We start from the raw sequence: 12,647 nt of genomic DNA, 5'->3' as shown, positions 1-12,647 counted from the left end.
AACTATTGTTGTCAGAAAACTATTCAAAACACGTAAAAGGGTTGCATTCAAGTGACATATTCATTCATAACAATAACAATGGCCAATGGGGCTAAGAAATATGGTTATTTCTTGGGCTTTTTTTGTTCCTGAACTGCAAGGAATACAATAATATGGTTATGTGTATTGTAATAAAGGTAGGTCACTCAATGCACCTTAATGGCTGTTTAATGTGTCTTCGATTGCGTTTGATTAGGAGGTAAAGCACCGCACAAATAACCGGAATAAAACACAAACAACTATTCAGAGGAAAGCAGGGATAGTGCATTCTTCTTTTTTGTCATTTTATTTATGGGGTCATTTGTCAATAACAAACATATTGAATATGTCCAGATGTACACTGTATCCCTTTAGCAGGTACACCATTGGGCTTGTATTGATCGAGATCTTCTACTTTTACACTGTGGACTCATGTGCTCTATTGACCCATACAGTCACTGTCACTGAACAATATCAGCATGCCCATCTGCAACACCCAACGCACAGCTGCCAGGACTCTGATTTGAAATGGCACCATTGAACTGATCAGTAACTGTAGGTGATATCAGAGCTGTGTGTGTGAGTGAACCTGAACACAAGCTGCTATGAACTCACCGCAGGACCGACCTATACGCACACACGCAAACGTGCACGTCACACTTGCAACATCTTCCTCACTTTTTCTTCATTTTTACAAATGTACCAAGGGGACATGCCAAGGTGGTTTCCTAGGCAACAAGCTCTCATATTTGCAGTTGAATCAAGTATGCTGTCACATTCCTTTGAAATTATATTCAGGTGCAAACTCCCACAGCAGCAAACTGATAGAAGTCGTCCAAACAAAGCGAGATGTATCGTATGTGAGTCATACCAGCCTTCACAAAGCGGTAAGATCCAGCACTGAATTCAAATTAACTCTGATGCCGGCACACACCTCTTATGCTCATCATTAATGTCATTATAAATGATAAAACGGTTTATCTATCATCTTCTATCATAGATTGTTGAATAGGTGACTCGTATCAGTGTATTCACTAATCCTTCAGCGCAGTACGAGCCATGCTGCACGATGCCTTGTTGAGCTACACATGAACGGACCATGAGAGCTCAGTCTATTTTTAGCTCCTCTCACCCTCCAGCAACATACAGGGGGAAGGAGAAAAAATACCCAGAATGCTCAGTGGCTCAGCGTACCAATGTCGTGTGGCAGCAAAACAAAGAGGAAGCCAATGGGAAGCAGGCACTGTGGAGGATGGAAGTGACATCTGAGGTGAAAGCCAGCGTGCCACATAATGCTGGTGGGTGCAGATAGCAGCGCTGTTTTCATATAAGCTTCAGCTTCTGTGACATTTCACTCAGCCATTGGTGGATTGTGTTTGCTGTGATGCACTGGTATATTTATTTTAATTTTACAAACAAATGAATAAATATAAGTTATATGAAAGCTATGAGCGTGAGGTCAACAGAAACAATGTGGCCAAGCAAAAATGCACCACAGAACACTTAAGCGTATAGGATGCAAAACACAAACTAAAACTTGTTAAATATTTTAGGACATACCCATGTGGATTTTATAGTAATTTTGGAGTTTAACACTTCCACATTCACAGCAATTATTAAGTTAGCAAGTCTTTATCTTAAATTATTTTTGAATGCAGGTTGAAAAGTGCTATATAAATAAACTTGCCTTGCAAGGATTGCTTTTTTAAATTTCGTTGTAACTGGTGTGATGACAATAAAGGAATTATATTCTATTCTATTCTGTAAGGTGTAGCTACAGAACGCTAGAAAAAAGCTGTGAAAACCAGATTTGTAGTTACTAGTTTGCTAGCTTTTTCTCATATTTAAGGAGCTTAGTCTAGCTAGCATACGTTTTGGATAAACTCAACTGGGGTCAGGCAATAAGCTCACATCTTAGCTAGTCTGCGGCTAGTGCTTGTAGCCCTAGTTGGATTGACAGCAATCATTAGTAGCTTGTTCAGCAGTGTGTTCGCATGGTACCAGCCAAAACGCTGCCTGCTCATTAATGAACAGTTACCTAAAGGCTAAACAACTTACAGAACATGGTCGGTTAGCTTATGTTGTTGAACTGTTTAGCTAGCCACTTGCATCAGAAGAGTACCTTTCTACATAGCTTCAGAAAACAAAAACAAACATTTGTGTGTGGTGATGACGGGGTTGTTTCTGCAGTTTACACCCTTTCTTTTCTTTGTTACCTTTTGCTCAGTGCATCTTCGGTCATTGTTCAACAAAGCACCCAGATATGCTCAAGTCTATTTCCCTTCTTCTTGCCCACAGCTCTAATGAACTGTTTGCTCACTACTATGCTCTCAGACAATTCGGCCAAATATCTCCTTCCTGACCAGTCCAACAACTTTTCCTTTGTTCATTCATTTTGTCCTCCTCACCTCCTCCCTTGTTAGCTGTTCACCGAGGCTAGAACATCTCTATGGCTGCAGGTTCTGCTCCAAAGGAGGGAACAGAGATAAATATCCACCCTGCAGTCCCATGCTGAATCAAATAAGGCAGCCAAGAAAATGTTCTTTCTTATTTGTACATATACAGTAAAAGCTGTATCTGTTTAGTTCTTTCCAACCTACACAGACTTTATTGCAAACATTGAACTTATACTTTCAACAGTGATTCTATCACTGCATTACTAACGAAGATATGTTTATAACCTCATACAGATTCACTCGGATATTCCACATGAAGTTAAAGTTAAGACAGTATAAACCTACTGTGTTCCTTGTCAAAGGGTAGATCATTCCTTATTGGAGAAGCTGTAGGGTCGCATAACGTTTACAATTAACCCAAACTTTGGAGAACTATATGTGACAGGAAACACTTTTTTGTGACACTTTTTTATTGCGAATTCAGGACCTGAGGAAGAACTCAGCAGGAAGATATAGTAATAATAAAACGGAAGGGAACCCGAGCCCCTGTGCATTATTCATATGGAGCCAGGATGTAGACATGGCCCTTTAACGTATGAGCTGCTGGATAGGCTGCTCAGCTGATTACCTGCATGCCAGGACAAGAGACTATTCATGTATATTAGGCCTCAGCATATAGATTTTTGCCATTTTGGTACAAAAAATCCCCCAGAGATTGAACTCAACTTTAATATTAATGTTTTCATTCTCAGAGTAGCAGTGGCAAGGGCATTGCGACCTCCAAAAAACATCAGAAAGAAGACTGAGAGGCATGGCAAGAGGGAGGTAGGAGGTGGGAGGTATTCAGAAAAGAGAAATTCATGTGAATTAGATGCTCTGATTTGAAGCAGATAATGGTCTGATAGCAGATAGGGGATCCTGGTCACAGCTCATTAATCTGGACACACACGGTTGGTAAGACAGTCCTCCTCCCACACAGTGTTTGACATGAGAGGCATTCTGGGGTGTTCACAGATCCCTGCTGTGAGATCAGCACTGCAGTGCATGCTGAGCGCTCTCACCAACCTCCTCTCACATTCCTCTGTTCACTGCAACTGGCCATTAGGCAAGCACAGCACAGAATCATTATAAAGTAGTAAGAATAAAAGAGAAACATGGGTAGGAGTGGTGGTGGCGGGTGAACGATAGAGTGGGCGAGGCAAAAGGAAAAACATACGAGGACCAATTAACTGAACAGCGAGTCTGGAAGATGCTGGAGGATACTTTTCCTCCTTGTAGAGAATAATGACTCAGACTTAAACTGTGCCACATGTTTCAGAAGACACACAATACATCTCAGGCATGTTGTGATTGTGTCTTTTAGCTCAAATTAAATAAAATTAGCTTACAACTATAAGATAATTGTCACAAGCTATTGCCGTTCTTACACTAGACGCAATGGTATATGCTCCACGTCTGTATCTTAGCAAGTCATGGGCCTGTGTGATCTATAAAACCAACATTTAAAAAATATTTAACGCACTTTGCTCTGCCAACAGAAACATGTCATATAGGTGTTGGAGATGTCACATTGCTGCATGTTAAACCACTGAAAACTAGTCCCAACACACAGGAGTGTAACTGTGAAGAAGCATAACAAAATAACTAGCAGCAGTTTCAGTGAACATATCCACACTGACAGCGTTTTCAGGCATGCCAAAAAACACGAATACTCTGTTTTAACTTCAATGTTTGATTCACACTGGGAGTGAAGACAGTTTTCCTGCTACAGGGTTGACTGACAGTCCATGGACATGAGAGCTTCAGCTACTGTTGCCAGGAGACATGATAACCTGTATACAGTACATATAATCTGGCTGGTTGATATGAAGCAAAAATACAATCCTAAGGCAAACAGCTGACAAAAGAGATGCTATGATGAACCTAAATATTTCCAAACAGGTGTTTATTGCGTAGCTTTTTAAAGTGGTAACAGCTACTACAACTTAAGCCACTTGTTTACAAGGGTTAGAATATTTAGGCATGTTATTGTTCGATGAGAAACGTGGCACGTTACGACAACTCGTTTCAGAACCAGTGTGTACTAGTTTATGTTAACTACTCAACTTATGTACACAACTTAATTTAACTACACCTGAACATAATTATTTTAGCCCTAAAATGTCCCAGTAGTTTGTGGCCTTAACATAACCAAGTAGTATTGTTTGAATTCAAGACATTTACAAGTTTGAAACTTTGCATCGTTATGTGGTGGATCATTTTGACAACTATAAGAACTGGAAGCTAAAAGCCTAATATAAGTAAACGAACACGCATAATAACCTGAAATGTATACTCTATATATTATAGTAAATAAGCTCATAACATCAAAGCTAAATGTCAGATTTGTAACTAGTATTAGTACAACTTGCCTTAACTGGATTGACTATACTAAATGCAATGCACTTGAAGTACAAGCGTTGCACGTATAGGCCATCAAAGCATGTAAGATAAGGAACATATCAGATAGAAAATAGCTTGAACATGCGCTAACACACACAAGACTTTACAACCCCTCCCCCCATTTCAGGGCGACAGTCTTTCCCTCAAATGTGGCAACACATTGATTGTGACTCATGTTGTGGCAACAGCACCTTAGCAGCGAAAGGGGACTCGGCACGCTGTTTATGTTTTCTAACCGCTTACCCTTCTGCCTCCTCCCCCCATCAACACACACACACACACACACACACACACACACACACACACACACACACACACACACACACACACACACACACACACACACACACACACACACACACACACACACACACACACACACACACACACACACACACACACACACACACACACACAGTCCAAAATCCTGATCAGAAACAAGGTTATTATGATTAGCATCGTCTGGGTTTGAACATAGTCTGCATGTGAAGAAGAGAAGGAAACCAAGCACGTACATGTTCGGAAAACATAACCTTCCAGCTATAAATCCGTCGCACTCTCTCAACAGCAAGAGGATTACGAGGTTAGGGCGACATTAGCAGCAGTCGATGGAGATAGAGGCTATTAGAAGCAGGAGAATGGCAGAGCCTGTGTTTTGGGAAGCCATCTTCCTTTGGCAGACTTTCAAACCCTGGTACACTTTCTCTCTCGTTGTTACCCTGTGGGCCACCCTGCATGTCCTCTGATCCATCTTCAGGGCCTTCGGGTTCACACTGAGAATAAAAAGTGCCTGTCCAACATGCTCTTGCCTCATGGTGGATATATAAAATAAATGGGCCCATTGATTGAAGTAATTATTTGGCAGCAGCTGTTTTTGGTTATAAAGCCACGTTTCAATGTCCTGCAGCCGAAGCATGATGTAGACAAGAGTGTGCCAGGGTTATCATTGAAAACTGAATTGATGCAGTTGACAGATATTGTGTTATCTACTCAGTCCTATCAATCCAACTAGACAGAACCACTGCAGTGTCCCAACCTCAGCCCTGGTGGAGTGTGTTGCAGGTGAGGAGATTAAGAAGGCTAGAATGAAACGCTGTGTGTAAATGAAGCATGCTGCTCTCTGACATTCATTCTATTCGGTGTTTAGCTATGTTAGCTTAAAGTAAAACTGATGAAATTAACCCTTGAGCTACATCTCTTATACAAATGTTAGATTCATGCCCATTCCTAAACCACATCATTCTTACATTCTGTGTACTTATAATAATCAATCCCGTTGCGTTTGTTCCGAATGAACAGGTTAACAAACCTGCCGAATGAGATCGTATTTAGTCAGTAGTAGTCACAAAGAAACGAGCGAAGATGCATGGCGTGTGCTTGTTCAGTGTCAAAGTAAAGTGTCTTTTATTTAAGAATGTATCCTCCTCATGAACACTGCTAGTGATGGCCATCTTTACACGTTTCCTTTCATTCATAGCTTCAAGATTTGTTGCCACTGACAAAAAGTGCAGATCTTCTAGGCAATGATCTTCTTTGCTCCCAGTCATTATCCTCCTGACTCACAGCTGCAATCTCTTTCTCTGCATCCCTACTTAAGTCCACAAAGAAAAAAACATTCCTTCTTTCTGCCAACGCCATGTGGCATACTCCCGCATGCCCACAGAGGCACACACATGCAGCCTATAAGCTATCGAAAGCCTTCTGTAAGACACACAAGGGCCGTGTGGGGTGTCAGGCAATCTGTGCTGCTGTGCTCTAATCTTTTTAGATCTTGGAGGACTTCTGATCTGTATCGCAGTCATCTGTCAGGCTCCTAATATAGACAGGACATGTGTGCCCTAGAGACACATACCTACTATTGTGCAGATATTAGGATTACTTTTGTGTTGAAGCCTTTTCTCCTCCATAGAGTCTGCCATTTGTGGCCTGAAGAGACAAATCATATGTTCATTCCACTATGTTGAACTTTAAAGGGGCCCTATATGTTCAGTTGTAGGTTCATATTAGTATTTTGTGCCTCTACTGTGACATGTCTCCATGCTTTAATGTTCAAAAAGCTCTTTATTTTTCTCATACGTGTCATCGTGCTGCAGCACCTCTTTTCACCCTCTGTCTGAAACCAGAGCCCAGTCTGCTCTGATTGGTTAGCTGGCCGGCTCTGTTGTGATTGGCCAACCGCTTAGAGATGTCCCGACCCTTAGCCATATCATGTATAATGTGTTGGAGCGCTAGCCAATAGAAGCGTAAGTGTTTCATATTGATGTCACTACAGTATGTTACGGAAGTAAACAAAGCAGTCGTATCATTTCATTTCATTACATTACATTACATTACATGTCACTTGTTAGACGCTTTTATCCAAAGCGACTTACATACTCAATACTGTGGACAATCCCCACAGGAGCACTTTGGGGTGAAGCGTCTTGCCCAGGGACACAACGACATGCTGACTGCAGTGGGTTTTGAACCCTGATCCCAACACCAACGCACAAAAACCTATATACCATACATACTACAGGAAAGAGAAAACAGTGGTTGATAAATACAAATTCAAGGTACCATTGGGTACTGGAACTGAATTCAAAGTGCCAGCTCAAATGTTAATTGATCCCAACCCTAAGGTTAGTTTTAGGGTATAAAACAAACAAACAAAGCTAAAAGCTGCCAAAAAGATATACTGCTAGAAAAATGTCGTGGTGCCTTTGGAAGCTGAAGGACCTAATTCAGTCTAAAAGCTTCTTGAGTTTTCTCTCGCTCTGTCGGCCTTTGGGGTCACAGCATGAGAAGCTTACTGCTCGGCTGCTCTCTGGATGATCAGCCGAGCAACAGACCAATACACATTTGTCTTTCAGTGGAACAAACCATAAAGGATTATTTGTAGACTATGGATAGGTTCTGTCAAGACCTGCCTGGATTCAAGACTAGGATAATTGAAGAGGTTAATCCTCTTCTTTTTAAATGTATTGCATTCTATTGCTTTGATGATGCTGATCAGATTGACCGACTACATTACTTAATGGCCGTCTCAACCAAACGCTGGAACTCAGTTGGAGAATGACGAGAAAAGCATGATAAGAGATATCTTTCGGCCATCTTAAATCTGTTACTGTCACGATTCAGCAAACATGTAAGCAGCAGCTCTCTTTAGTTATAGCCAGTTACCCAGAGGATACGGAATAAAAAATGATTGCAATCAATAATATCTTTCTAACATCTTACTATCATTTAAATATGCACCTGTACTTTAGTAGGAGATGGAATGTCCAGGAGCAAAACATGCTAAATACATGTGAACGTGTGCAAACAGCAGAAATGACCCATCGTAATGAGACCATTAGCATGATGGGAAGATCGTTGAAGTGGAAGGAGAGGCTAATTATGAAGTTGACTGGTGATGCTGATGGATTGGTAAAGGAACATATTATGTACTGAAACGCAGTTTTATTAAGATGGACTTCTATTTCGAAAGACATTTCACAAAAATACAATTATGGTTAGGAAGATTGCTGTAATGTATGATGTAATTAATAATGCATAAAGGGTCTTTTGTGTAGAACACTGTGACTGCTATGTATGTACTGTAGCAACAGGTTTTCTGACAGTGGAGATACATATTTCTCCTCGTGTTCACAGACAAAAAACGATGAACTTCAGTTGACCCAAGCAGCACATTGGGTAAATGTCAGTTGTGTATACAATTACATATAATATCAGAGGCATATCTACCATTGTTGAAATAATTCACCTTTCACCTACAGTAAGCCCTTTACTTATGAGTTTATTTAAGTTACCAAACTTGAACTGAAAGAGTTTGTATAAAAACGAAGACGTCCTTCATTTTTTGGTTTAACTTCACTGAGTTCTTGTCTGGTTTGGCATAATACTCAAATGTGACCAAAGAATTCTGAAGTCTCACAGTTTACACCTAAAGTGATTATGTGTAACTACTTAACCTTTTACAGCTATCATAGGTCAAAAGGAAGGGTTCACTCGATAGAATCCGGAAACCATGAAGAAAACCAACGCTAACAACGCTATTATGACCGACATTTTAGGATAATAGGACAGCATTTGCCGTCTGCTAACCCAGAACATGTCGAGGTAGTTTCTTTAAAGACATACACGTGATGTGCTTGAGTGCAACAGTAACTAACCCAAAAAGTCCACAAACTGAATTATTTATCTCTACGAAACAGCTGTCCGTTTAAACGTTTACTAACCTTAGCTTTCATTAGCCACTATAAGCTACTAGTCAAACCATGACCAAGCAAGGCTGAAGAAGCAAAACCTCGGTGTTAGGGAATCATTTGCTTAGGTATCCAACCTTCGACCCAGTTCATCATGTTCTCCTCTCACTGTCTCTTTCCCGCGGCATAGGTCTACGGCCTTGGGTATTGCTGCCATCTCTCTTAAGGAGGGGCAGCTTGGGCGCATTGCTTATTGCCAGTCTGTGACAGAGCACAAGCCGCCATGAGGTAGTTTACTGTTCAGGGACGTAGGTTCCCTGGCGCACATTATTTTCTATGGACGAGAGCTCTAGTTAGATTCAGGATCCATACTTGTTTAGTCTCACTGATAAAGAATGTTGATTATTACACTCAGAACTAGTTAAAACATCGAGCTGCAGAAGAGTTCTTCAGAATTGGTTTGGCAACCGCCGTGTCAACATCGTGACACACCACCTGTCTTGTCAATTCTCCGGCCGTAACTCCAAATAAACCGTCAGTGTTTGCCATCAAAGCTCCAGCTCTCCTCGTGTCTCTCTGAGTCCTGTTTCCAATTGCTTCAGAGGTTTCCCCCACACTCGGGACATAAGTCTTATTGCTCATGGATTCAACAATCCATTAGTTTTAAAGTATTTTGTAGGTGACTGAGAGAGCCAAAAGTGGAGGGCAGTGCTTCCTCTGTATTCACCACAACAGAGTGCTGACACAAACTTTGGCCAGCTCCCCTCGGCTATGATTCAACGCAGTTCATCATTCATTCAAATTGTTTAGTCTGGACACGAACAGACAGGAGGATCGATTCCTCCCGCTGGGTCTGAGTTTGTCATCTTGGTCCATTTCTGCAGATTTGATACTGAGGACATGATGAATGGCTAAGTCTGGATTGACTCATATCTGGTCCAACAGTGCATGTCTGGTGTTAATAAGTAATCTGTACACTAACCTGTGGTTAAGATAATTACATAAATGTCAGAATAAATGATTTTGTGATGGGGAAGGCCTTCTAAGTATGTGTACATTGTGTATATGATCTTTTAAGACCAACGTTTATCTAATAAGTGTATACTTTTATAGTCCATTCATCTGAAGTGACTTTCATGAAAATGTGTGAAATTGTGTAGAATGGGCTAAGGAAGAACCCATTCGATTTTGAGTACCTAAAAGATACACATTAATGTCAAATAAAGTAGGGATTCGCTGATCTCACCTTATTAATATCTGGGCTTTAATCGGCTAATTAAGCTGTATGACTCATTGAGTGGAAGAGACATGGATAACTTATTGTTATGTGTGTGGCAATAGATATCCAATTTGAGTTCTGGTGCATCATGACTGAAAGATTCATGTACTGTACACATGTGTTTGTGTATGAAGAGCAAACCCTTCGAGCACCCTGTGACACCTTTCTAAACATCACCCTCCTTAAGTCCACTGCAGCATCATTTGTGGGTTTGTTCATCACATTAATCAAATGTATGTATGCTCAGGATGGTTGATAACTGCTCTCAAATATGCTACATATCTACAGTTAATGCTGCATTAAGCCTTTTCCAAATGCTTTATAGGCTTGGCTTCTCCACATTTTATGTCCGCGTTTGAAATTTAATTGGCACCCTTCCTCCATCCTTTCCCTCCCTTGTTTGCACCATGCCAACAATTCAACAAATTGCACCAAGAAAACAGGCAGTGATGTATGCTGCAGTGCCACACACCTTTCTGCACTATCATAGGGGACCCAAGCAAAGGCTTGTGTGTGTGTTTAGTAGTACAAACACCACTGGAGCAACATGGAGGGAGCCGGTCTCCAGGCAGTAAGTGCCTGGTTTAAGGCTTTGTGGCTTCCTTCTGATGCTCATCTGCCAGCACAGTGGGGGAAGAAACCCCCGCTGTAAGTGGGTAATAGGTGGTTTGTTCAATTAAAGCATAATGTTGGTTTGTGTACAGTATGGATGTACATGTAAGCACATACTGTGATGCTGATGAACCCCCCCCCCCCCCAGAGCACACTAACACACACTGGAGGAATGGATGGGGGGTGGCAACAATTGTGGTGTTGGTGCGTGGCCTAGTTTTACATGAGGAAGATTGATGGAGGGTCGAAAGGACACATAGATGAGGACATAGATGTATAGATGTATAGATGTATAGATAGATAGATAGATAGATAGATAGATAGATGAATAGATATATAGATGACTCACATTCCAGGTGCTTCTTCTTTGGAGCTGTCTGTTCATGTGTGGTGGCTTTACACACGGCCCGGCCCATCTCGGATCCGGTCAGGCCGGCCTGCGCCGCGGCGATGCGGTCCGTCAGAGTCTGCCCCGACATCTTCTCTGTCCGTGGAGTCCGAACCTAGACTATAGAGCGGCCACTACGGTCCTACCCCCCCCCCCCCCACACACACACACACACACACACACACCGAAATGAACGACCCCGGTGTCAGTAATCCCAGTTGCCCTCGAAAGTACCACAGGCACACAGCTCTAGAAGAGAAATAGCAGGACACTTTCAATAGAATTGGAAATTATCTCAGTTGCATAACAATAGTGGCTGGTTAGGTTGGATCTGCACGCGTTTCTGGACTTTTCTACCCTGGAGATCGATATCCGTTCAAAAATAAAGGCAACTGCTAAAACCCTAAATCCTGGTTTTAATTCTAGGCTTTTCCTTTCAGTTTCTTACTGTTCCGCGTTATTTGTCGGCCTGACACAACGCTCCCCTCCGGATGATGCGAGTCGCTGCCTCCCCTCCTCCTTCCTCCAGCCTCCTGGATAATCCTCTCCACCAGCAGCCCGACAGTCCTTGTATGTCAGCGGGGTGTGTAGGAGAACATCAGGTCCTGGATGGCATCATCATCATCACCCCCAGCATCCAGTGCAGCTGTTTTCCCGTCTCCTCCTCCCGCGCTTCCTCTCTGCTGCGGCCCACCGTTAGCCTGCAAGCCCCGGCGATGTGCGCTTTAAGCCCGGGTAGTTGGATGGCGGTATTCCGAGTGGATGTGCATCCTCCAGTTTATTTAATTATTAATTTATCTTTTTATTTCTCATCACCCCGCCCTCTTCTCGGAGTCAGGTGACGCTGCATTACCAACCCCGCTGCTGCCTCTGTCATCGCGAGAGCTGGGAAGAGACGAGAGCTGGATGGAGGTTGTGGATGGGAGAGGACAGGAAGGGTTAATACAGCTACTCTACAGCCAAGCTTGGTTTCTCATCGTGGTGCTGCCACACGATGAAGGTCATATGAAGCGTGCGGCCTCAGTTAGCATTATTTTTAGTAAATTATGTCAAACTGCAGGCCGTCAGAATGAAGAGCTGCCTTCGTCACTGTTCATGGTGCTTGTTGATATGCAGGACAACTCTTTGCTTGAATAGAAGTGGAAGTCCTTATACCATTTTTGGTAATGGTGTCAAATACTTCCATTTCCATTAATTATGGCATTCTGTCATGTTTTTAATGTTGATTCCATCTATTATCCCTCACTCAAAGGCACACTATTCTTTGTATGGATGGCATCATAACAATTAAGTTTGTTAAAGCAAAAGCATAGACGTTATAATAA

At 42.0% G+C, this 12,647-nt stretch overlaps 1 protein-coding gene across 2 annotated transcripts in view; it reads right to left on the bottom strand.

Moving 5' to 3' along the window:
- LOC117460557 (clathrin coat assembly protein AP180) overlaps positions 1 to 12,091 on the bottom strand; it is a 46,207-nt gene extending 34,116 nt beyond the window's left edge. For both annotated transcript variants that reach the window (XM_071205813.1, XM_034102061.2), the window contains exons 1-2: positions 11,771 to 12,091; positions 11,284 to 11,464 (exon numbers count right to left, since the gene is read on the bottom strand). In XM_071205813.1, coding sequence (XP_071061914.1) covers positions 11,284 to 11,413 — 130 coding nt within the window. In that variant the 5' untranslated portion in view covers positions 11,414 to 11,464; positions 11,771 to 12,091. The remainder of the gene's footprint in view (positions 1 to 11,283; positions 11,465 to 11,770) is intronic.
- Positions 12,092 to 12,647: the final 556 nt, after the last annotated feature.

Source organism: Pseudochaenichthys georgianus, chromosome 16 (genome assembly GCF_902827115.2).
Source record: "Pseudochaenichthys georgianus chromosome 16, fPseGeo1.2, whole genome shotgun sequence".
NCBI lineage: Eukaryota > Metazoa > Chordata > Actinopteri > Perciformes > Channichthyidae > Pseudochaenichthys > Pseudochaenichthys georgianus.
This window is presented reverse-complemented; position numbering and strand designations above follow the sequence as displayed.